Genomic DNA, 27,633 nt, shown 5'->3' on the forward strand with positions numbered 1-27,633 from the left:
AGGTGCCATAGAACGGAAGCAGTGTTCAGAAAGCCACGCATTTGCCTCCGTATCGCTGTCCCAAGCTCACTTCAAGATTTTGGGGAAAATGAGCAAGGGCAGCCGCCACCCATGTTAAGTGTAAAAAGTCAGTCCTTTGTAGAAGGCATGATTGAATTGTCACAATTTGGAAAGAACTTGTCACAGTGTGTGATCTGCCCAGAGGCACTCTCCAAAACACTGCAAAATCCTCCAGGAATCCTTTTTGAAACTCCAGTTTGCCAGGCTGACCTGCTGAGCATACTGTTCTGTAAAGGCAGAGCTTGTTTTCCAGTTACTGGTGGTGGGAGGAATACCAGAGTGGAGTCTACTTTTTGAGAAAGAGATGACAACTCATTTGTGAAAGGGAGATGGGCATAGGGAGCGTTAGGCTGCCCAGGTGTGTGGGAGAGCAGTGAGGACAGGCATGTCTTTGGGGACAAAAGGAATTCTCAAGCTGGGTTTGCCCTGAGAAATAGAGACTGGTCTCTTCAAGATAAGATTTTTCCCCTCCTCTGGGGTCTGGAAATATGGTCTGCTGGGTATAGAGGGAGGCACTAAATAAACAGCACTGAGGCTCCCTTTTTGACAGTCACCAACCTTGGCAGCAATGCCATAAGGTAGGTGGGTTCAGTTTCACTTTGCTTGAGGAATTTAGTTTCAATTTGCTTGAGTGGTTCTGGGAATTCCCTGGCAGTCCAGTGGTTAGGACGCTGTGCTTTCACTACTGTGGCCTGGGTTTAATCTCTTGTCGGGAGGAACTAAGATCTCGCAAGCCGTGCAGCACAGCCAAAAAACAAAACAAGACAAAACAAAAAAAACTCAGAATGGTTCTGTCCCAGACCAAGGTAGTGGGTGGAGAATAGGGAATTAGAAGCTAGAACTCTTCCCTTATGTCCAGGTGCCTCCTTGCGTATTCACACAGAACATCTCCCTTAAACCGGTTACTGAGCCGTAACGTTCAGTCAAAGTATGTTAGAAGGCAAGTTGAGAATGACCAAACCTGGCTGAGCTGAAGGCAATGAGTGTGAAGGCTGGGGCATCTTATTTGAACAACCTGACTTCTTCCCTTAGTCCCCTTCATAAAAGCATGTGCTTCCCATCTCCATCCTTCCCTTCTAACCCTGTGAACAGAGAAAGGTGAAAGTATAGCTGAAAAATGACTTACTCCAGTAAAACCTCTGCTGCTACTGAGCAAGGGGAGGTGGAAAGGGCAGAGTAGAGAGACCCAGCATGTTTGGCTGTTTGGATCCTCCCTGCTCTGGCTGGTTTTTTGGAGTCTCAGTTTCCTTTATGGTAAAATCAGGTGTTAAAACAGTGAGAAGTAAGTGAAATAAAGTATCTAAAGTGTCCAGTACAGGGCCTGGCCCCCTGGATTTAAATTTCCTTTTCTTCCCCCCAGCGACGAGGTGAAATGGACGGGCCTGCCTGGAAGTAGGTACCAGGCAGGTGTGGACCAAGTCCCCCAGGAGGGGGCGGAGGAGAGTGGGCAGGGTAGGGGCCCGGGGCTGCGCCTCAGCCCATGTGAAGCTCTTGCCCACTTCCTCCCTCCCCTCTCCTCCCATGGAGATGGGCTGAGATAGCAGAGCCACGTCTTTGCACTGAGTGGGGGGAAGGAGCCGAGCCAGGATCCTCACCATGAGAACGCCCCTGGGGCTCTGAGGCATCCTTGGCTTGTTGGTGTAGGCCAGAGGCTGCCCATAGGGGCTCAAGCCAGAGGAGGTGGGGAACGGAGGAGACCGTGACCAGGAGGGCGTCCTGGGTCCCAGATGGCTGGGGTTAGAGGAGGGTAAGCCCCAAGCCCTCCCCCAGGCTCCCGCTGGAGACTTTGAGGTCCCCTCACCCCCTCGCCAGGGTTTGGTGTTGGGGACGACCTGGGGCAGGAGTTGCCAGGGTGGTGGTAGTAGTGGTGGTGTGGGCACCTCCCTGGGGTTTGGAGTCATGGAGGGCTCAGAGAGGTCTTCTCAGAGAGCAGGAGCTGCTTGCTCATCGCAGGGACCCGGGCTTTGCAAGATCTGGACAACGAAGACTACACCTGCTGGCTGCTGCTCCGCCTGGATGGACCAGGGCATCATGCTGGACTGCGGCGGGTGAGTGCAGCTTGCTGGGAAACCCACCAGGACTGGACTTGGATGACCAGACGCTGGGCAGTGAGGAAGGGGCCCCATAATATCCTCGGTGCTCCAGGGCCGCCAGTCTAAAAGTGATTTTAACATCACCTCTTGGCAAAATACCTGTACCTTTTCTATCCTCAATGACCAGTACTGATTTTTCTTAGTCTTTCGTGTTAACCAAAACAACCCACATCCTAGTCGCTGGGTTCAAATGCCAGATCTACCACTTAGCAACTGTGTGACACTGGCAAGTTGTTTAACTTCTCTGATCCTCAGATTTCTCACCTGTAAAATAGAGACACAATAGGTCTACCTTGTAGGATTGCTGTAAAATAATGACAGTTAAACACTTGGTATATGGTCACTAAATAACTATGATGATTATGGCAAATAGTTGTCTTCTAAGGACACTTTCTTGTAGATTTGGTCTAATCTATTCATTGGAATTCTTGGTTTCTTTTCTGATGTAAGAAACTATACAACATGCAGGTTCTCTCTTCTCTCCTGCCCTTTCCACCTCCCTTGCTCAGTGGCAGCCGGCTTAGGTGAGCAGGTTAAGAAAAGATTCATTTTGGTAGATGCCAAATATATCTTAGGACCAAGTAAACATTCTTGGCAAAAGAAGTCACTTTTAATTCAAAAGAATTTTGAGAAAGGAAATAATTTAGCTCCTCCTCCAAAGATAGGAGCTAGAAGGGTAGTTTCTATATTAATTAATAAACTATTATGTTTTTAAAGTGGAAAAATAATCTGACACATGACCATTTTAGGTGAATTCACTTCACAATTGTTTGGAGCAACAGTCAACTTTAAGATTAAACTTTCAGTCACTTGGCCAGGTACGGATTAACACTCCAACTCATTTGTGGTGACTAAGGAAAGTAAACATTTTGTATAATTGTAAACACCTATCATTATCATGGTATCCACCTTCTGGGTCCTTTCCTCCTGTTTTCTGTGTATTCTATCCCTACAAAACCTGTGAGGTTTTAAACCAATGTGACTAATAGCAAGGACAGTCAACAGGGCATCCTCTCTCCTTCTGTGGCTCATTTTTTCCTGGATGGGGCTACTCTATACACATAATATAATTGTGTTTTTCACCTTATCTACTCCTTTAAAATCTGAGGAGGAGTTATCAAAACGAAAAGCAAAAGACCTTTGAAGATGAACGATGCAGGCAGATACTTTGGACTTTGTACTGTAATTAAAATGGTTTCTGAATTGCTTTTTAGTTTCTCATCACTGTATTCATATGGCTTCTGTTTCTTGAGAGAAAAAGCTAATTTTTGTCTTTTTAACAGAATTACATAATTGCACAGTCCTTTTCAACTGTACAAAAGCCCACATTAACAATAAGCCAAGGGAAATAATTATGACTCGCAGACTGGGAAGAGGTAAATGATCTGATACGTAGTTCTTGTGCTTGAGGAATTTAATTTGACATCAACAGAAAGAGCATTTTTCTGAAGAAAAAAATCTTCTAACTTAATTCACAGTGTACTTAGCTATAGACAGTTCTATTGACAGAATTCGTTTAATGTTTTTCTGATTCATTTGATGCTTAACAAAGGACTTTAGCTCTTGCCTCTCAATTCATTGTTGTATGGTTGTTTAATCTTAATTTTTATTGACTGGTGGGATATATAAAATAATGATAGTGAGAGATTTTAGTATGTATATATCAAAATTGGACATCTCCAGGAGGCAAAGAATAAGTAAGGATATAAAGGAATTGAATGCTACAATAAGTAAACGTGTGTGTGTGTGTGCGCGTGCGTGAACATGTGAGCACCCAGGTGTGCACTCATGTATAGAGGAGAAAGACTCACATCCTTTGAATAGAGAAAAGATATACTCCCGCCATATGTTCATGGAACATTTAAAATAGCTGATCCCATATTTGACAACAAAGAAAATTTTGATACATCTTTGTGTTGTTTCATTTTGTGCAACAATCGTGTATTACATTTATAATGCAAAAAAAACACCAAAATAAAAACAAAATTTAAAAAATGTGTTTGTTCTATTTCTAATGTCTAGAACAATGTTTGGCACATATTAGGTACTCAATAAATGTTGGCTGCATAAATAAGCAAATGGCTTTTAACATTCGTTGAATACCTACTATGTACTAGGCACCAAATATCAGGCATTGCCTTTTGGCTGTGTGGCCTAAAGCCATTTGAGTTAAAAGGATTTGGGTATATCACAGAGCAAACCATGTGCACTCAAACATAACTAAAAGATCACAAGTCTGCAGTTATTCCTTTAGCCCACACCAGGGGCTCTATCTGTTCTCCAACTGCATCTGCTGAGGTGGTTTACTTCCTATCTTTGATATACAGGTATACGTTTCCCACACTTCATGTAATAATTTACAGAGTGAGGGAGGTGTGATAAGGGCATATGGAGTAGGGAAAGCTCTCTGATACTGAAGATGCTGACTGCATTAGGTAACTCTGACATCCTCTCCAGCTTTACCAAGAATAATTCTTCCATCTCCAGTCACACTGGCTATGTTATCTGTTTACTTATGATCATTTTTTACTTGTTATCTGGAAATAGGTTCTTTTTTCTTTCATTTAAAAATGCTTCTTTTCAAAATATTGGCTTAGTTGAACGGGATGAGTTTCTGCTGTAATTGCTGACTTAATTAATTGTAATAGGCACACCCTACTGAAGTACTGCTCACCATAACAAGCACTTTTTTTTTTTTTTCCCGATACGCGGGCCTCTCACTGTTGTGGCCTCTCCTGTTGCGGAGCACAGGCTCCGGACGCGCAGGCTCAGCGGCCATGGCTCACGGGCCCAGCCGCTCTGCAGCATGTGGGATCTTCCCGGACCGGGGCACGAACCCGCGTCCCCTGCCTCGGCAGGCGGACTCTTAACCATTGCACCACCAGGAAAGCCCCAACAAGCACTTACTTTTAAAGACATTTTCAATCAAGGAAAAGGAAGAGCCCGTAACTGGATTAGGCTATTCACTGTTTTTTTATTAGACGTTTGCTTACAGTTTGGAAATGTTTGCTGCCCATAAGCAAAATTAGCATCAGTATTAAAGGTAGTACCTTTTTCTACCCAATAATGTGTTGTGCATCTTCTTTAATAGTAGGCAGAATAGTAGGGTGTCTGTGTGTTTTTTCTCTTTTTTGCTTTTTAAAAATGATCAGTTATTGAGAGCTTGGTATGTGTTGGGCACTGAACAAAGCTCTTTAAGTAAATTATTTTAATCCTCACAACAATCTTGTTAATTAGGTGTGATGAAGAAACCAAGGCTAAGTGAAGATAAATAATAAAACTAATGACAGAAATTCTCTCTGGCTTCAAAGCCCATGCTTTTAACCACTGTGCTATACTTCTCTTGTCTATTGCACGGTCATATTCTGGAACTTGCCTTCTTCTAGAACACCTCCATTTTAGAAGACTCAAGTAAAACTCAAGTATCCTGATCCCAGCCCTCAGTTTTTTCATAGTTTCATTTCTACTGTCTCTGTTTTTCAGCATCAAGATTTCCAGTCCCTTGCTCTTTCCACTTCCTCCCAGTTTATTGGTCCCATCTTGGGCTTTGTTTCTTCTCCATGAACCCTCATGTTTGATCACCTAAAATATTCTCCCACAAATATTTTTATCCTACTGCTCATCCCACTCTACTGTATCCCAACCCTGGATCAGTGCCACAATTTGCTTCCTTTACTCCTATCTTCAGATTAGTTAATCAATGTTGGAAAAAAATATCAGTAGATCTTGGAATAAACCTTGCAGATTGGCACCCCCCCACATCTATGGCCTTGAACCCTTGTTGGGCTCTCAGCACTCTCCTTTCATTCTGTTGATTGGCTGTTGTCAGGTTCCTCCTTCATCGTCTTCAATAAATATTCGATGTCACTACCACTGTCCTTAAGTTCTCACTTACCTTACTCTTAGCTGACTATGTTTTCTCCTACTTGATCAAAAAACTGAGGCCAGTAAGAATTATCTTGCTCACTTTCCATCCCCCTCACTACCGCTCGTCTACATGCATACAATTCCTGACTTCCTTCCACAGGATAAGGGGATCCCTCTTCCTGTTCAAATCCAACTCCTCACCTTGACCTCAGGTCTAAGATGGAAGCATCTGCACTCTGGGCAGTAGGATGTAGAGTCAAGGACCCAAACATACTGTTTCTTAAGAAAATTCCTGGACCCTCCTTCATGACCCTTCTCTATAACTCCATGGCCAGCATTCATTCACATGCCATAGGTGACTAAGCTCTAGGGAGGTTGTGAAATATAATCTTTATTTTGTGTAACTACATGCCCAATTAAATAATAAAATTTTATTATTATAGAAGCAGCACAGAATGAGAATTGGAGATATTGAACAGTCTCTGTCAATGTTCCTTTGCACATGAAAAAAATTGGGTTACCTCTCTTTTTGTTCTTGACATATTTGTTACTTATTTTGCAAATACTTAACAAATTTAGACCTTTTAACTTTGTTTATGGTGTCTCTCATCATACAGAGGTTTAAAATTATGTAGCCAAATCAGGCATTCTTTCTTTTTTCTTCATTGTTTCTAAATTTTATATTTTGCTTAAGTAGGCCTTCCTCATCCATATGTTCTCATATTTTCTTCTGGTACTTTTATACTTTTGTTTTTGACTTTAGGTCTTTATTACATTGGCATTTATTTTGTGGTATAGTGTGGGTAGGGATCCGTGTTTATTTTTTCAATTTTTAGCTAAATACTACAACTCATTTATTAAACAAGGGTTCGTTTCTTATTCACTTGAAATACCACATTTATGGTGAGCTAAATTTTAATACATACGTGAGTCTATTATGGACTCCCTATTCCACTACTATTGAGCTGTTTGTTACTAAACTCATACCACAATTTTCATTAATATTATTTTGTAGAATTTCTTTATTCTTCCTTCTTTTTCTTCTCCTTTTCCTCCCCACTTCTCCTCCGTTCTCTTCCCTACTACCATTTCATCTAGCCAAGCTTGTATGAGGCTTCTGTGAAGCTGAGGCAAACTGACACAGTATCCAGCTTTATTTCCTTAACCATGGAATCTTTGTCCCTTCCCTACTCATCACTCCCCCATTCTTTGTTGCCCATGATTACCCCTCCTAGGTCTTGCTGAGGTTGGAAGGATTGTGGCTTGAGGTTAAGGCTTGTTCTTTACACTTCCTCTTTCTGATCCTTTGGACCCAGTGTCTGTGTAGAATCTATTTCTCTTTACTGCTGGATTTAAAAACTTTCTCTAAGTTCTCTGAAGATGTGAAAACATCACTGACCCCAGTATATGTGGATTCACCTCTTCCTTTATTTCCTCTTTTATTTAGTTTCTTTGACTGAGGCTCTTCTCTGAATTAGTGAGACGTTGAATCTCAGAGTCATGTAGCACATGAATGAGTTTTACATGATGCTCAGTGGTCCCATATGGCCATATGGCCTTGGAAACAGTTTGGTACTCAAAGTTTGTCTGAACTTGTTCTGGGTGCAGATAATATGGAAGTGCTGGTGTTTGTCTCAGAGTGATGAGAAATAGGCATGCCTCTCCCTAGGGCTGTCCCTCCTGGGGCTCTATGCACTACCTTGCTGCCACCTACCTTGACTTTCTCTATGGTCAGGGCTTGTTTGACCAGTGTTCTTCTTCAACATTTTATTGACTCTTTAAAAAAAACCCCCAAACCCCAAAACAAAACAAAACAAACCCCCAAAACAAAAGGGACTCCCCTGGCAGTCCAGTTGTTAAGACTTCATGCTTCCAATGCAGGGGGTGCAAGTTCAATCCCTGGTTGGGGAACTAAGATCCCATGTGCCAGGTGGCACAGCCAAAAATAGCCAACATTTTATTGGCTCTTATACAGTTACTCTTCCAGATGAACTTTCTCTCCAACTAGTCAGATTTTATTAAAAAATCTCATTAGGCTTTTGACTTTGATGGTTTTTAATTTATCATTTAATGGGAGGCATATTAACCATGTTAACCATATTGGATCATCAGAACAGATTCTGATGACAGGAGCTGGGGCTCTAGTGGATATTATGAGTGTGTGTGTATGTTTATAGAATGCTGGTGGTGGTGGAAGATAAAACATGGAAGGCTTTCCTTTATAGTGTGATTTCAGTAGGAATTTTAGAGGAAAAAGTAAATTTACTCTGTTAGCTCTGATGAATTTTATGAGATAAAACAATCTATATGTAAAAAGGAGTCAAGGCCGAATAAGCCAATACAGTTTGATTTACATCAAAGTGCTAATATATTATAAAGTCACTGAATGCACATTGAAGAGTTGCCATAGTAATAGTGATTTTCATGAAATGATTTTGGATACTAGATTCTTGAGTGATGGCATTCCTTGTTATTTGCTTCAAGGCATCTTTAGCTCTCTCTCCTTCTCTCTCTTGTCTCCTTTGAGGATAAACACAGGAAAGGGACCAGTACCTGGTACAATTCTTTGATTTCAATGATTTGATTTAAAATTTGAAATCAATTTAAAACTCATCTAAGCAAAAAATATATTTATTGATAGGATTAAAGGATGATTCACAGAGTTGAAGGAAATGTGGAAGAGGGGTCCTTCAGAGGGGTCAGGAATATGGAGCAACTCTAAGAATGGGAAGCAGTAATCATGACATAGCCTCCTCAGGGCAACCAGAATGGTGAGTGAGCTCATACTGTCTTCAGTCTTGTATCCTTATATACAAGGCTCAAATTCTAGGAAGTTTCTGATCTGCTCTGTTTAAAAAAACCTGTACATCTTGCCACTTAGAGATTGGTTCAAGATGGCACAGTAGAAGGACATGCACTCATTCCCCCTTGTGAGAGCACTGGAATCACAGCTAACTGCTGAACAGTCATCAGCAGGAAGACACTGGAACTCACCAAAAAAGATACCCCACATCCAAAGACAAAGGAGAAGCTGCAATGAGATGGTAAGAGGGGCGCAGTCACAATAAAATCAAATCCCATAACCACCGGGTGGGTGACTCACAAACTGGAGAACAATTATACCACAGAAGTCTACCCTCTGGAGTGAAGGTTCTGAGCCCCACATCAGGCTTCCCAACCTGGGGGTCTGGCAACGGGAGGAAGAATTCCCAGAGAATCAGACTTTGAAGGCTAGTAGGATTTGATTGCAGGACTTCAACAGGACTGGGGGAAATAGAGACTCCACTCTTGGAGGGCACACACAAAGTAGTGTGTTCAGTCTCCCATAGGAGACTGAACCAGACCTACCTGCTAGTGTTGGAGGGTCTCTTGCAGAGGCAGGGCATGGCTGTGGCTCACTGTGGGGACAAGGACACTGGCAGCAGAAGTTCTGGGAAGTACTCCTTGGCGTGAGCCCTCCTGGAGTCCGCCATTAGCCCCACTAAAGAGCCTGTAGCCTCCAGTGCTGGGTCGCCTCAGGCCAAACAACCAACAGGGAGGAAACTCAGCCCTACCCATCAGCAGACAAGCGGATTAAAGTTTTACTGATCGCTGCCAAACAGAGCAACACCCAGCTCTACCCACCACTAGTCCCTCCCATCAGGAAGCTTGCACAAGCCTCTTAGATAGCCTCATCCACGAGAGGGCAGAAAGCAGAAGCAAAAATAACTACAATCCTGCAGCCTGTGGAATGAAAATCACATTCACAGAAAGATAGACAAAATGAAAAGTCAGAAGACTAGGTACCAGGTCAAGGAACAAGGTAAACCCCAGAGAAACAATTAAATGAAGTGGAGATAGGCAACCTTCCAGAAAAAGAATTCCGAATAATGATAGTGATTATGACCCAGGACCTTGGAAAAAGAATGGAGGCAAAGATCAAGAAGATGCAAGAAATGTTTAACAAAGACCTAGAAGAATTAAAGAACAAACACCTAGAAGAATTAAAGAACAAACAGAGTTGAACAATACAATAACTGAAATGAAAAATACACTAGAAGGAATCAATAGCAGAATAACTGAGGCAGAAGAACAGATAAGTGACCTGGAAGACAGAATGGTGGAATTTACTGCTGCGGAACAGAATAAAGAAAAAACAATGAAAAGAAATGAAAACAGCCTAAGAGACCTCTGGGACAACATTAAACGCACCAACATTCGCATTATAGGGGGCCCAGAAGGAGAAGAGAGAGAGAAAGGACCCGAGAAAATATTTGAAGAGATTATAATCGAAAATTTCCCTGACATGGGAAAGGAAATAGCCACCCAAGTCTAGGAAGCGCAGAGAGTCACAGGCAGGATAAACCCAAGGAGAAACGTGCCGAGAAACATAGTAATCAAATTAACAAAAATTAAAGGCAAAAATTATTAAGAGCAACAAGGGAAAAATGACAAATAACATAAAAGGGAACTCCCATAATGTTAACAGCTGATTTCTCAGCAGAAACTCTATAAGCCAGAAGGGAGTGGCATGAGTGGCATGATATATTTAAAGTGATGAAAGGGAAGAACCTACAACCAAGATACTCTATCTGGCAAGGATCTCATTCAGATGCGATGGAGAAATCATAAGCTTTACAAACAAGCAAAAGCTAAGAGAATTCAACACCGCCAAACCAGCTCTACAACAAATGCTAAAGGAACTTCTCTAAGTGGGAAACACAAGAGAAGAAAAGGACCTACAAAAACAAACCCAAAACAGTTAAGAAAATGGTCATAAGAACATACATATCGATAATTACCTTAAATGTGAATGGATTAAATGCTCCAACCAAAAGACACAGGCTCACTGAATGGATACAAAAACAAGACCCATATATATGCTGTCTACCAGAGGTCCACTTCAGACCTAGGGACACATACAGACTGAAAGTGAGGGGATGGAAAAAGATATTCCATGCAAATGGAAATCAAAAGTAAGCTGGAGTAGCAATACTCATATCAGATAAAATAGACTTTAAAATAAAGAATGTTAAAAGAGACAAGGAAGGACACCACATAATGATCAGGAAGAAGATATAACAGTTGTAAATATATATGCACCCAACATAGGAGCACTTCAATACATAAGGCAAATGCTAACAGCTATAAAAGAGGAAATTGACAGTAACACACTAATGATGGGGGGCTTTAACACCTCCCTTACACCACTGGACAGATCATCCAGACAGAAACTTAATAAGGAAACACAAGCTTTAAATGACACAATAGACCACATAGATTTAATTGATATTTATAGGACATTTCATCTGAAAACAGCAGATTACACTTTCTTCTCAAGTGCACATGGAACATTCTTCAGGATAGATCACATCCTGGGTCACAAATCAAGCCTCTGTTAATTTAAGAAAATTGAAATCATATCAGACATCTTTTCCGACAACAATGCTATAGGATTAGAAATCAGTTACAGGGAAAAAATGTAAAAAACACAAACACATGGAGGCTAAACAATACATTACTAAACAACTAAGAGATCACTGAAGAAATCAAAGAGGAAATCAAAAAATACCTAGAGACAAATGACAACAAAAACACTACAATCCAAAACCTATGGGATAAGCAAAAGCAGTTCAAGGGGGAAATTTATAGCAATACAACCCTACCTCAAGAAACAAGAAAAATCTTAAATAAAGAATCTAACTTTACATTTAAAGGAACTACAGAAAGAAGAACAAAGAAAACCCGAAGTTAGTAGAAGGAAAGAAATCATAAAGATCAGAGCAGAAATAAATGAAATATAAACAAAGAAAACAATAGCAAAGATCAATACAGTGAAAAGCTGGCTCTTTGAGAAGATAAACAAAATTGATAAACCTTTAGCCAGACTCATCAAGGAAAAGAGGGAGAGGACTCAAATCAATAAAATTAGAAATGAAAAGGAAGTTACAATGGACACCACAGAAGTACAAAGCATCATAAGAGACTACTACAAGCAACTCTGTGCCAATAAAATGGGCAACCTGGAAGAAATGGACACATTCTTAGAATGGTATAACCTTCCAAGACTGAAGCAGGAAGAAATAGAAAATATGAGCAGACCAATCACAAGTAATGAAATTGAAACTCTGATTAAAAATCTTCCAACAAACAAAAGTCCAGGACCAGATGGCTTCACAGGTGAATTCTATCAAACATTTAGAGAAGAGCTAACAGCCATCCTTCTCAAACTCTTCCAAATAATTGCAGAGGAAGGAACACTCCCAAACTCATTCTACGAGGCCACCATCACCCTGATACAAAATCCAGACAAACATACTACAAAAAAAGAAAATTACAGACCAATATCATTGATGAATATAGATGCAAAAATCCTCAACAAAGTACTAGCAAACAGAATCCAACAACACATTAAAAGGATCATACACCATGATCAAGTGGGATTTATCCAAGGGATGCAAGGATTCTTCAGTATATGCAAATCAATCAATGTGATACACCATATTAACAAACTGAAGAATAAAAACCATATGATCATCTTGATAGATGCAGAAAAATCTTTTGACAAAATTCAACACGCATTTATGATAAAAACTCTCCAGAAAGTGGGCATAGAGGGAACCTACCTCAACATAATAAAGGCCATATTCAACAAACCCACAGCAAACATCACTCTCAATGGCGAAAAACTGAAAGCATTTCCTCTAAACTAGGAAAGAAGACAAGGATGTCCACCCTTGCCACTATTATTCAACATAGTTTTGGAAGTCCTAGCCATGGCAATCAGAGAAGAAAAAGAAATAAAAGGAATACAAATTGGAAGAGAAGAAGTAAAACAGTCACTGTTTTCAGATGACGTAGTTCTATACATAGGTAATCCTAAAGATGCCACCAGAAAACTAGCAGAGCTCATCAATGTATTTAGTAAAGTTGTAGGATACAAAATTAATGCACAGAAATATCTTGCATTCCTATACACTAACAACGGAAGATCAGAAAATGAAATTAAGGAAACAATCCCATTCACCATTGCAACAAAAAGAATAAAATACCTAGGAATAAACCTACCTAAGGAGATAAAAGACCTGTACTCAGAAAACTGTAAGACACTGATGAAAGAAATCAAAGATGACAGAAACAGATGTAGAGATATACCATGTTCTTGGATTGGAAGAATCAATATTGTGATAATGACTATACTACACAAAGCAATCTACAGGTTCAATGCAATCCCTATCAAATTACCAATGGCATTTTTCACAGAACTAGAAGAAAAAATCTTAAATTTGTATGGAGACACAAAAGACCCCAAATAGCCAAAGCAATCTTGAGGGAAAAAAACAGAGCTGGAGGAATCAGACTTCCTGACTTCAGACTATACTACAAAGCTACAGTAATGAAGACAATATGGTACTGGCACAAAAACAGAAAGATAGATCAATGGAACAGGATAGAAAGCCCAGAGATAAACCCACGCACCAATGGCCACCTTATTTTTGATAAAGGAGGCAAGAATATACAATGGAGAAAAGAGAGTTTCTTCAATAAGTGGTGCTGGGAAAACTGGATGGCTACATGTAAAAGAATGAAATTAGAACGCTCCCTAACACCATACACAAAAATATACTCAAAATGGATTAAAGACCTAAATTTATGGCCAGACACTATAAAACTCTTAGAGGAAAACATAGGCAGAACACTCTATGACATAAATCACAGCAAGATCCTTTTTGACCCACCTCCTAGAGAAATGGAAATAAAAACAAAAATAAACAAAGGGAACCTAATGAAACTTCAAAGCTTTTGCACAGCAAAGGAAACCATAAACAAGATGAAAAGACAACCCTCAGAATGGGAGAAAATATTTGCAAATGAAGCAACTGACAAAGGATTAATCTCCAAATTTTACAAGCAGCTCAATATCAAGAAAAAAAACAACCCAATCCAAAAATGGGCAGAAGACCTAAATAGACATTTCTCCAAAGAAGATATACAGATTGCCAACAAACACATGAAAGGATGCTCAACATCACTAATCATTAGAGAAATGCAAATCAAAACTACAGTGAGTTATCCCCTCACACCAGTCAGAATGGCCATCATCAAAAAATCTACAAACAAACAAACAAACAAAAAATCTACAAACAATAAATGCTGGAGAGGGTGTGGAGAAAAGGGAACCCTCTTGCACTGTTGGTGGGAATGTAAACTGATAGAGCCACTATGGAGAACATTATGGAAGTTCCTTAAAAAACTAAAAATAGGACTACCATATGACCCAACAATCCCACTACTGGGCATATACCCTGAGAAAGCCATAATTCAAAAAGAGTCATGTACCACAATGTTCATTGCAGCTCTGTTTACTATAGGCAGGGCATGGAAGCAACCTAACTGTCCATTGACAGATGAATGAATAAAGTTGTGGCACATATATACAGCGGAACATTTCTCAGCTATAAAAAGAAACGAAATTGAGTTATTTGTAGTGAGGTGGATGGACCTAGAGTCAGTCATACAGAGTGAAGTAAGTTAGAAAGAGAAAAACAAACACCATATGCTAACACATGTATATAAAAAAAAATTGGTTCTGAAGAACGTAGGGGCAGGACAGGAATAAAGACACAGACATAGAGAATGGACTTGAGGACACGGGGAGGGGAAGGGTAAGCTGGGACGAAGTGAGAGAGTGGCATGGACATATATACACTACCAAATGTAAAATAGGTAGCTAGTGGGAAGCAGCCGCATAGCACAGGGAGATCAGCTCGGTGCTTTGTGACCACCTAGAGGGGTGGGATAGGGAGGATGGGAGGGAGACGCAAGAGGGAGGAGATATGGGGTTATATGTATATGTATAGCTGATTCACTTTATTATAAAGCAGAAACTAACACACCATTGTAAAGCAATTATACTCCAATAAAGATGTTAAAAAAGATTAATCTACAAAATATACAAACAGCTCATGCAGCTCAATATCAAAAAAACAAACAACTCAATGAAAAAATGGGCAGAAGACCTAAATAGACATTTCTGCAAAGAAGACATACAGATGGCCAAGAAGCACATGAAAAGCTGCTCAACATCACTAATTATTAGAGAAATGCAAATCAAAACTACATCAAAACTCACACCAGTTAGAATGGGCATCATGAGAAAATTACAAACAACAAATGCTTTAGAGGGTATGGAGTTTGTGGGAATGTAAATTGATACAGCCACTATGGAGAACAGTATGGAGGTTCCTTAAAAAACTAAAAATAGAATTACCATATGACCCAGCAATCCCACTACTAGGCATATACCCAGAGAAAACCATAATTCAAAAAGACACATGCACCCCAATGTTCATTGCAGCACTATTTACAATAGCCAGGTCATGGAAGCAACTTAAATGCCCATCAACAGACCAATGGATAAAGATGTGTTACATATATACAATGGAGTATTACCCAGCCATACAAAGGAATGAAATTGGGTCATTTGTAGAGACGTGGATGGACCTAGAGACTGTCATACAGAGTGAAGTAAGTCAGAAAGAGAAAAACAAATATCGTATATTAACGCATGTATGTGGAATCTAGAAAAATGGTACAGATGAACCCACTTGCAAGGCAGAAATAGAGACACAGATGTAGAGAACAAACATATGGAAACTGATATGGTAAGCCGGGGTGTGGTGGTGTTGGTGGGATGAATTGGGAGATTGGGATTGACATGTATACACTAATATGTATAAAATAGATAACTAATGAGAGCCTGCTGGATAAAAAATAATAAAATTATATTTAAAAAAACCTGTACACACATACACATACACACACACTTGCACACTTGTTTTTCTTGTAGAAAGGATTCTTACAGAGATATTCTCATAGCGGTTTGCAACCTCTTTCAGATTATGAATCAGGGATGGCCATACAAGAAATGCTAGTTTCAGGGCTTCCCTGGTGGCGCAGTGGTTGAGAGTCTGCCTGCCAATTCAGGGGACACGGGTTCGTGCCCCAGTCCGGGAAGATCCCACATGCCGCGGAGCGGCGGGGCCCGTGAGCCATGGCCGCTGAGCCTGTGCCCTGCAACGGGAGAGACCACAGCAGTGAGACGCCCGCATAACGGAAAAAAAAAAAAAAAAAGAAAAAAAGAAATGCTAGTTTCAAATGGAGAAACAAATTGTGCTTGAACAGTTTTACTTCTATGTACAGGTTTCTTAAAACTTGTCTTTCTCTGTCATTTTCTTTTACACTCATGTATCTATGTCTTCCTGCTGTCTTATCTTGTTTTTCTTCATTTCTGAATTTTCATCAGTGAATTTCATTCATGAGGGTGTTCTTTTTTATTATGTTCTCTTCCAGAAACCTCTCCTGTGGCACCTCCCCCAGCCTTTCCTCCCTCATAGGCAATGTCCAGAGTGCTACGTATTTTTAGACCCCATTTCCCCCCTTCCTCCTGTCCTATTTCTTTAGTGTCCTCCTTTTAAGACTGACTAAGTATGAAAACTATTCCCAGAAGAATCATGGCATGTGGAGCATAGCTCCCTCAACGAACACACACACCCACGGCATGAGGCTGAGCTGTCCCATCACACCTGAAGATTTATGAACACGAGAATAAATGCTTCTTGGTGCATGCCCCTTGGTTTGGGGTCAATCTGTTAAGCAGCATTCTGGGGGCAATAGCTTACTGACACATTACTTTCCTAGCAAATGTATTTTCATTTAAACTGGAGTATTCTGGAGTTCATGCCTTAATTCTTGTGAATGTCTTATAGAGTTTCATGCAGGGTAGAGAGAAAGTGCTGGGCAGAAGGTGTCTTGTGGGATCCCCTCAGTATACACCAAGAGGCAAAAGCCTACTATGTGCATGTTGGTTTCACACACTAAATGATCAATGTTTTGTGAAGTAGATTCTGGAAAACCTTTATAACACAGTATAGTTATCCAGAGTTTTTTTCCCAGCTGAGTACATTTTCATCATGATTCTAGTATAGGTTAGAGTGTGGCTCTGGTTAGCATAAGCTCCTTTGATGGGCTCTTGAAACTCTGCTTAATATGGTCTCCAGCAGGTTTCCAGGCAGAAGTGTTCCAAGGGGAAAGTCATCAGCACTTTCCTGGAGCCTGCCTGGTCTATGAGATTGACTCTGAGCTCAAGACTCCTGTTTGTATTTTTAGTCTATAAAGATCAGTGTTTATATTAGTGTTTATTAAGAATCCCCTTATTTGTGGCAGTAGGCAGTATATAGAGGAGTGCTCATCTGTCATCCATGTCTTCCAGGAGCTTATACTCTGAGAAGACAGTGTGAATTTTAACATCTTTACTGTTTTTTATGCTTACAAAAAATCTGCTTCTTATAAAATATAAAACACATAAATAAATGGCATTGAAAGTAAAATTTGTCACCAATCCCACACCTTAGAGAAAATGACTCCACATTCCTTAAGGTTTTTCTATGCATGTACAAAAATACGCCTTTTTTTTTTACAAAAATGGGGTTACACTCTAAATGCTGTTTTGCAGCTTGTTTTTTTCCTACCTAACGATATATTGCAGACCTCTCTCCTTGTTAGTTACTATTCTAGTTTTGTTATTTTTTATTATTTAATTTTCTTCACAGTTAGAACTATTTGTAAAGTGATTCTCTTTGAGGCATAATTTTGTTTTCTTTTCTAGGATCATATCCTAAACCAACATACTTGTTTTTTTGTAACTGCTAAAAGCAGTAAAAACTTGGAAGAAAAAATTTCAAAAAGATATTGGATAACAAAAGTCAAGGCTAGCAGGTCCGGGTGATAGAAATTCACAATCTTTACTCAGGAGTGGGCCTCAGTCTGAGCCAACTTTTTGCTTTTACTTCACACTCAATTTTTTTTACCTTATTATAAATCCTTAGTAGAAGTAGGACATTAGAGGGGAAATGAACTGCTAGAAACCTGTGTGATGACAGCAGCAAGAAGTGACAGGTGCCATTCTGTTCGGAGGAAGGATTCAGAAAAGACATTTCAAATGACCCAAGGGTTTAAAAAAAAAAGATAGTGATCTAGAGCATTTTAGTATAGAGGGAAAGTATCAGTAATTCCTCAAGAGTTCCTGACCACAGTCCCAGGAGGAGAGCTGATATACATCATCAAGCTCCTGAGCCATAGGAAAAGTTTCATTATTGCCCCCTCTGTTGAAACAGAAAAATTGTTATGCATCAATATGTGTAAAATTAAAAAATTAACTCTTTAAAGGGGAAGCTCCAGTTATATGAAGAAGATATCAGCAACTGGGCAGCTCTTTCTTTGCCTGTTGAATAAACCCAATTGTCCGTTCTTTTAGTTGGGGTAGGGAAGCAGTGCGAGCCCCCTTCCTGGGCTCCCTTGCAGTTAGGTTGGCCATGAGACTGAGTTGTAGCTACGGAATGTGAGCAGAAGTGAGGGGCACCTCATTCAGAGCTGGCTCATAAACAATATTCTTCTCCATTTTCTCCCATCTGCTGGTGGGACTTTGATGTTCAGGGCAACCCGAAAATTCATGTGTTGAAGATGGCAAGGGCCTTCATCAACCTGGCTTCTCTCTTTTTTCCTTATCCCAGGCTGATTGGACTTCTAAATAAGCAAGAAAGTAGTTTTCATTTTGTTTGGCTATTGAGAAAATGGGCTTATCTTTCTTTACAGTGGCAAGCATTACTTTTGCTAATATAGAGTAACACAGTCCTACCCCAGGAAACCTGGCAATCCGTGGAGATAGTCCAACTCCACTTGAGTGTATTTTTGTGTGTGTGAAATCTCATTACCACTAAAACATGGTGACAGATGAACCTGGTGATGCCTTTGACATAGTGTCTTGCCCATTGTCCAATGACTGATGACTAGAATCCTGCAGGAAGCCTAGTTTTCTAGGTTTGGGTGTCACTAAGTCACTGGTTTTAGTCTTGAATGGGGTCTCAGTGGGCCTGGGTGGACTTCGGTCTTACGGCTCTTGCACTTCCCTGGAAACAATTTGATTCAAATCTTCCTTTATGACTTACAGCACAGTTTTGTAATTTTCTTTCAATCTATATCCTCCACATTTCTTCTTAAGTTTATTCCTAGTGGTTATTCTTTATGTATAATGAGATCCTGTTGCGCTTGGAGTGCAATTTATACTTTTCATCACATTTTTGGTCTATTGCTAATATAAAGGAAAGTTAGTAATTTGTTTCATAACTAGCCCCTTAGTGAACAGTCTGATTAGTTCTAATTAGTTCTGATTGATTTCCCAAAGTTTCTAGATAGAGTATCATGTGATAATTCTTTCTTCTTTCTGATAGTTATACTTGTTGCTTTTTATTGCCTTCTTCCCACTCCCATTTGCCAAAATATTCAAGGCAATATTAAATAATAGTTGTAATATTGGATATCCCTGACTTCATCCTAAAACATATCTATATTTGTAAGAGGCTTGATTTCTCATTTTCTGTTTTTCTATTCAGGGATATGTGAATTTTTTTAAATGAAGGAAATGGTTCTCTAAGTTTAATGCCCTGTGATGGATTACAGAGTATGGAAATTATCTGTACCTTGAAAATGTGTTATTTTCAAATTATGTCAACTGGGTTGTTAGAAAAACACATAAATCTTTAGAAAGAAAGAAAATTATGATAACAAATACATTTTTCCCACTTAATAATAGAAGTCAACTTAGCAGTAAAGTGCTTGTTAGCTAGATTTTGAAGGTTCAAGAAAAGTCTCCAAGACAGATGCATTTGCCTTGATTGAACTATCCTCCAGCTCCTGACACCCAGGGAGAAGATAAGAACTTTTTTAGTCCTAAAAAAATCCTGTTAGTTCCTTTCCTGTAGCACACAATAAACCCTTTGTTTAATTATTGTCTCTGGCACTTACGAACTATCATTTAGATAAATTATATTGTTTATATAAATTATATTATTTTAAAGTGGTTTTTAGGAAGAGAAACAATGAATTTTTCAGTGTCGTAATGATTCACAGTAAACTTCAAAGACCTTCCTTAAAGGCGAATTGCAACCAACATTTATATAAAAACGTATTCCTCATTTCTTCTACAATAGTAAATTAAAGAAAAAGTTCTTTGGGACTTCCCTGGCGATACAGTAGTTATTTAAGACTGTGCTTCCACTGCAAGGGGCATGGTTCGATCCCTGGTAGGGAACTAATATTCCACATGCTGCTCGGTGCGGCCAAAAAAAAAAAAGTTCTCAACGGTTTTGCCCCCTGAAACCTGAAACTTAAACACAATGCATAGGGTGAGATAATTACATGATCATAGATAACCCCAAATTGCAAAGTAAACCAAACTCATTAAGTCAATGTACAAAATGTATTTAGTGTAAGCTTATTTGGCACATGTTAACATTGAGAATTAGGCACACACCTCTGAGTTATGTGCATCACCCACTTTCCTCAGCCCTATGCTCTTCCCACCTCCTTCACTCCCACCCCTCCTCTGAGAAACCCACTCATAGAGGAACCCACTGAGCCTCATCTCCCATTAATTCACTTCCTTGACTTCTTTCTTCTTCTTTTTTTAAAAAATTTTATTTTATATTGGAGTATAAGGGTTTTTTTTAAAGGCTTTTTAAAAAAAGAATTAAAAAACATTTTATTTATTTTATTTTTTGGCTGTGTTGTGTGTGTTAGTTGCAGCACGTGGGATCTTCACTGAGGCATGTGGGATCTCTCATTGCGGTGTGCGGCCTTCTCTCCAGTTGTGGTGTGCGGGTTTTCTTTCTCTAGTTGAGGCATGCGAGCTCAGTAGTTGTGGCCTGTGGGCTTAGTTGCCCTGTGACATGTGGGATCTTAGTTCCCTGACCAGGGATCGAACCCATGTCCCCTGCATTGGAAGGCGGATTCTTTACCACTGGACCACCAGGGAAGTACCTGGAATATAGTTGATTAGCAATAGTGTGTTAGTTTCAGGTGTACGGCAAAGTGATTCAGTTATACATGTATAGGTATCTATTCTTTTTCAAATTCTTTTCCCATTTAAGTTATTACAGAATATTGAGCAGAGTTCCCTGTGCTGTACAGTAGGTCCTTGTTGGTTATCTTCTTTAAATATAACAGTGCGTACATGGCTTGACTTGCTTCTTTTCTCTCTCCACCGTTCGCACCCCTGCCCCTCACCCCAGGGCTATACTATGCTTGAAGGCAGTTGAGGCCACTTACGTTTAGCCATAAGGTTTTTAATTAGGAGAATAAAAGAAATAGAGGATAGTCTGTTAGGTTTAAGAGAGTGTTCTTCAGTGGACAAAGGGAGTAGTGTAGGTCAGGGCAAGTTGAAAAATCCTCTCTTTTGTTCTGCTGGTGTGCTATGAAGTTCTTCTCAACTCTGTGAGATTGTTTTAACCTGATGTGGGCACTCTGAGGGGCTCCAAGTCAGTGAAGGGTGGGAAAGGCTTGATTCACCCCAACAACCTCTCTCCCATCATTGAGATTCTTCTCACATATTAATCTGGTTATTTTCTTTTACATTTGCACAGGGCACCTATGGCATGAGTCACAGTAAGAGACTCATCATAAGAATGTGCCAGATTACAAAATAGATTTCCTTTCTCCCACTAATGGCAGATTCAAAATTTTAAAATTACAGTGACTCAGTAGGCTTAAGAGCATAATTTTTGAAGCCCCATACTTTTTTTTTCTGCTAGTGTAAACTGCATTTTTTTTTCCGGTTGCACAGCGCAGCATGCGGGATCTTAGTTCCCAGACCAGGGATCCAACCCGCACCCCCTGCAGTGGAAGCATGGAGTCTTAACCACTGGACCGCCAGGGAAGTCCCTGAACTGCATTTTTGACTATAAAATTAATTAAAATTGTTATTTAATTCAGGCATTCTCAAATTTAAAACAATTGTCCCTACAGAGCTGTACACTTCAAATTGAAAATGAAAGGTGCAGTTACACCATAAAGGGATGCAGAAAGGGGATCACAAATACAAATAGCACATGCCACTTTACTGCTAGTGTGTGGAGTGTGTGTGTGATTTCTGTGGCATGGGTGTCTTGTAGTATATGTGCATATATGTGGTGGATGTGTGGTTTGTGTGTTGGCTATATATGTATTACATATATGTATGTGGTGTATGTGTGTATATTTATGGTGTATTTTTTGGTGATAAGTGTGTGTGTCATGTGTGTGTGTATGTTTGCTTGTGGTGTAAGTGCATTGTTTGTGTAGTAGGTGTGTGTGATGAATATGGTGTATGTGTGTGTGTGTGTGTGTGTTCTGCAGGGAGCTGAGACCCAGGGCTTAGAGTTTTTGTTTTTAAAAGTATCTCTGCATTGAGATCAATTGGTAAAGTCTTTTCAAATGTTTCATCTCCCCAGAAATCATTTGGAAGGTGTTTTCTTAAGCCCAAATATTTGTTTTTTAGGAGGAAACTTCAAATGTTATAAACTGCTTTAAGTGAAAACGATTGATGCAATACTTTATCAGCTGATACTGTAGTTTAATTCAACAAACAAAGCCACTTGTATTCAGAGTTATTGTACTTAGAGCTTTAAGAGGTCCCATCTCCTCTGCGTCTGACGTGAACTCCATTTCCCCTGTTCAGTTGCAACCGTTTCTTTCTCTTTAGAGGCAGTTGTGAGGGACGATGTACCTCATTTTGGCATCTCTCCTTATTGACCCTGTGCCATCACTTGGGAGACAGTGTAGCTTTAAATGCTAAGAATGGGAGCTCTTGAGTGAGGACACATGGGTCCAAATGCCAGCTCCACCAACTGGGTGAGGGCTTAATCTTGATGAGTTTCCTTATCTGTGAAATGGGGTGATAGTGGTACTTACCTTGCAGGGTTCTTGGAAGGCTTACATGAGATGATGATGTAAACATAGTGCTTGGAAGATAGTAAGTGTTCAGCGAACACATGCGTTGATGATGGAGTGGATCTTGTATGGGTCTGGCTGTGCCGCTATAGATATGGGGGGAGTGGAAGCTGCTAGTGGACCATTTCTCCTAAGATTTATTGTGAATTTATTCCATTTGGCCTGTATATACCAATTAGATTTATTAGTGACCTCTCCCCTTTTGCATCAGGGCAGCCTGATTTCTTGGTGGTGTTAATAATGCATCATTTAATGAATGTTCACAGGGGATTTTGAACATGCCAGTGGTTCTAGGTCTGGTCCAATGTTAGGGCAAAAAGTCCTCTGAGCAAAAGTGCTCTCCCTCACATGTTGAAACTAGCTACCATCTGTTTCCTGCTCTGGAATAGGTAAGTGTCTCAGCATCGGATAACTGTATTTTGAGAGCATTAAAACCCCCACAAAACTCTGGCATGTTATATAAGTTACTCTGATTAACATGCAGTTATTTGGCACAATTTTCAGATGAAACTTCACATTTTGTCCCTGCTATTTCTGGGCCTCGATGTAGACATTAAAGTTTGAGCAGAGTATCCAGTAGAAGGCTCTGGGTGCTGAAACAGAGGCTGTGGATGTGGGGTGTCTGCTTTTCATTTTTGTTTTTTCCATCCTATTTAATGGGGAGGGTCTTGGGCCCTCTCCTGCTGTGAGGAATGCAAGTTGTAGATTCTGGAGGCATGTTGGGGGGGCGGGGAAATACCTACACAGAAATACCTAGAAACTTAAAACCTTGTCTAGCACTGCAGCTGCTCCCAAAGAGTTTTGTGAAGATGTGGAGTGCCTGGGGGCTGGAAAGATGCCAGTGGGGACAGTTGCTGCATCCACCATGCCAGCATCTACTCCTGCCCGCTGGCCTTCATGTTTAGTGCTGGGCTTTTCGCTGAACGTCAAGAATTAATGGTGAAGGGGCAGTCCTGCCAGATTTCTATCAGAACTTTACATCTCCCTCTCTCTCTTTTTTCTGTCTTGTCTCTATAACCTCAGTCTAGACATCAGACATCCCACAGGGTTGTCTCTAGGGTTCCCACCTCCAGGTAGTTCTCAAGCAGTGCTAATGACAAAGCCTTCACTGTTTCCATCCCTTTAATCCCAAATTGATCGCACCTCCCCTCAACCCCATTCACTCTGCCAAGGGGTCTTCATTATTTCTCTAGCAAGATTTGGATCAATACTTTCACCTTTCTTCAAGGCCCACCTCCAGGCATCCTCAAATTTCTTTCCTTCCCTTACTTCACTTCCCCTCCACCAGGTTTACCAGGACATTTTCTTGGAGAACCTTTCACCTCTTCTAGGTTTTTCTGCCACTAAACTTTGTGTCAGGCTTAACTGTGCCTGTGATGTCCTCCCAGTCCAGCTTACCAAGTCAAGTTCTCTTTTATATAACATAACTCCTGCTCTCTCACTTCTAACAAATTTTTGTCCACTTTCTGAAAGGGAAATGACAATTTTCTCTAGACCCTAGCTTATTCACTTGTAACCAAAGTGTGGTTGTGCTGTTGATCAATCAATGAGTGAAGAAGTCAGTACATTATGAATATTATTGAAACAGATTCACTTTGCTGTACACAAATCAACTATACTCCCATAAAAATAATTAAAAAAACGAGTCTTGGGACCTAAAAGGAAAAAAAAAAGAATGTTATTGAGCAAATATAAGTTCTACCCCTTGATATGTGCTTGAGGGCATATGAAGGGCAGTTATATATAGGTCAGCTTTCAAGAAACTTAGTTATGTTAGAGAGATAGTATTAACACACATGAATCAAAAAAACAACAGAGGACAGGTATGTATTGATTTTTATAGTCTGCCTACACAAAGGAATCGAGATGGTTTATAATAAAAGATAGCTCTATAAAATGTTGCAATAATGATAAAAGATCAAGATTCATGTAATGGAGAGATAATTAAAAAGGAAACCCAATTTAAGGTAAATTGTTGGGCTTGAGTACAAAATTAAGAATTGGGCTTCTTGGAAGTTAAGAAAAAGGGAAACATGATGAATCATGTGATTTCTGTATCTCACAAGAGGATATGTATCAGTTTGCAAATATTGAATGTTTTTTGGTACTACATACTAAGAAGAATCCACCCATTTATTTATTTATTTATTGTGTACATATGTGTTCCAGACACCATGGATATGAATATATACAAGAAAAACAAATTCTCTGACCTTATGAGGTTTATAGTTTATTGAAGAGAGAGAGTCAACAAACAAGTTAGTAAATAAAGTACCATCAGGTAGTAGGTGAATGCTCCGAAGGCAAATAAAGTGAATTAATGTGGTAAATCATGCTAGGAAGTCAGGAGAAGAAAGGTCTGTTGGAGAAGGTGGTATCCGAACAGATACCTGAATGAGGAGAGGGAGTGAGCTCTGCAAAGACCATTTCAGGAGAGGGAACAGCAGGCTCCAAGGCCCATAGGTAGGAAAAAACTTGATATATTTGAGAAACGACCAGTGGGAGAAGATTTGCACATAGTGGGGTGGGGGAAATAGCAGTGGTGGGGCAAGTGGCAGGGGACTGGTAGGAGATGAAGCTAGAGAAGGTAGCCATGTATGGCTTCGTAGAGATTTGGAGTTTTTCCTCAAGTGTGATAGGGGAACTGTTGGTAAGTTTTGAGCAGGGAGTGTCTAATTCTAGTTCCCACTGGCTACTGTATGGAGAATAGAACATTGCAGGAGGCAAGAGTGGAAGCAGAGACCAATTGGGAGGCTGTGGGAAAAGTCTGGGTGAGAGATGATGGTGGCTGGTCCAGGAGGAAGCTGGTGGAAATGGTATTAAGTGTTCAGATTCAAGTAGAGTCAACAAGACTTGCTGATTAGCTGCATGAAGGAAGTGAGAGAAAGAGTGGATTGAGATTGCTTTAAGTTTTTGGCCTGAGCACATGGATCAATGAGGGTCCATCTTTTGAGATAATGAAGACTGGGCATAAGCTGGTTTGGGGAGCAAAAATAGGAGTTCTGTTTTGGACATGTTCAATTTGAGTTATTTATGAGACAACTCAGTTGAGATGTGAAGTGGACAGTGGGATACATGAGTGTGGAGCTCAGGGAAGTTACATACATTTGGACATCAGCAGCACACTCACGTTGTGTTTAACCGTTTCAGTGGAGCACTTAACATAATAGACAAGGTTTTCAACGGGGGAGAATATAGAAACATCTTTCAAAATGGCCACTTGGTGACTGTATTAGGGCTCTTCAGAAAAACAGAACCAATAGGATGTGTATATAAAACAAACATTTAGTATAAGGAATTTGTTCATGTGATTATGGAGGCTGAGAGGTCTCAAGATCTGCATGTGGCAAGCTGGAGACCCAGGAAAGCCAACATGTAGTTTTAGCCTGAGTACAAAGGCCTGAGAATCAAGAAAGCTGATGGTGTAAATTCCAGTCTGAAAGCAGGCAGGCTCTAGACCCAAGAAGAGCTGATGTTTCAGTCTGAGTCCGAAGGCAGGAAAAGGCAAGTGTCCCAACTTAAATACTCAGGCAGGAGGAATTCCCTCTTACTCAGCCTTCTTGTTCTAAGTTCTTCAGTTGATTGGATGAGACCCACCCACATTGAGGAGGGCAATCTGCTTTACTCAGTCTTCCAATTCAAATGTTAATCTCATCCAGAAACACCCTCACAGACACACCCAGAATAATGTTTGTCCAAATGTCTGGGCACCCCCAAGGCCCAGTCAAGTTGACCCAGAAAATTAACCATCACAGTGACAGTAGAGCATTACATCAAATTATAATTCTATGAGGAATGTGGGTGGCTAAAATAGGGAGTTTTCTGGTGATCTAACTTGTTATAGGGTTAGAACCTTTAAATTCCAGAGGCTTGCCTGGTTTACATGGTAATGGTGGTTTTTCCCGATCACGAAAAAACTTTAGTTTTTTTCTAATAGTACTGTAGATTGTAGACAGAGCTGAATCCCGTGAGCCTGCCATAATGAATACCAGGCAAAATAAACTAATAGACCTAGTTAGTGCATGAAGTTAATTAATTAATCAATCAGTCCATTAGGCATTTATAAAGATTTTTAAATTTGCCAGATAATACCATTAGGTCATAGGCTATTTGGGAGACCACCACATAAACAGATAAATTATGATTCAGCAGGGCTAGTGCCTGGACATGATGAAGGTGTGAGGAAAAGGCTGGGAAGAACAAATGAGGAAGAGATGATTCTGATGGAACAGAGAATGGTGGCCAGGGAAGGATTCACAGAGAAAGATAAACCAGGCTTTGCTAAAGGAGGTGAAGGAGGCAGAGGAGTGGCATATAGAGAAAGGTGTGGATGTCTGGGAGAGCCTGAAGTGTCTAGGCAAGAGCAACGAGTTCAGTGTGACTGACGTGTAGGGTGCACAGTATAGAGAGGAAGGAACTCAGATCAGCCGGGCCCAGAGGGTGGAGGACCTTGCATTGCTGCCTAAGGAACTTGTCTCCACCTTTTGCGGGCACAAGAATCACCTGGGGAGCTCATTAAAAGTGGGGATCCTTAGGCCTCCTCTCCAAGGAGATGGATGCAGTCACTCTGGGGCTCAGAAAGCAATAGCTTAATGAGCTCCCCAGCTGATTCCCATGCATCTGGTCCACAGACTCCATTGCTATGGGCTATGAAGGCTTTTAAGAACAGGGAGTGGCATGACCTGATTTTTTTTTTTTTTAGGAATATAATTCTGCCAACTGTGTGGAAAATGGACCGACTTCACCAGCAGGGAAAACATATAGGAGGTTGCTGCAGGCATCCTGGTAAGAGATGAGGAGGACTGGGGTA

General features: G+C 40.3%; 1 protein-coding gene across 2 annotated transcripts in view; it reads left to right on the plus strand.

The window, feature by feature from the left end:
• The window catches only part of LOC149748930 (uncharacterized), a 214,871-nt gene that overhangs the window by 4,834 nt on the left and 182,404 nt on the right, over window positions 1-27,633 (plus strand). For both annotated transcript variants that reach the window (XM_089913106.1, XM_089913105.1), the window contains exon 1: window positions 1-27,608. This exon is cut by the window's left edge and continues 4,834 nt beyond it. Coding sequence is in view for 1 of the 2 variants with exons in the window: in XM_089913105.1 (XP_089769231.1) it covers window positions 27,380-27,608 (229 nt within the window). In the remaining variant the exon portion in view is untranslated. The remainder of the gene's footprint in view (window positions 27,609-27,633) is intronic.

Source organism: Delphinapterus leucas, chromosome 6 (genome assembly GCF_059928025.1).
Source record: "Delphinapterus leucas isolate spDelLeu-1000000601 "Yukka" chromosome 6, BTC_Dleu_Yukka2, whole genome shotgun sequence".
NCBI lineage: Eukaryota > Metazoa > Chordata > Mammalia > Artiodactyla > Monodontidae > Delphinapterus > Delphinapterus leucas.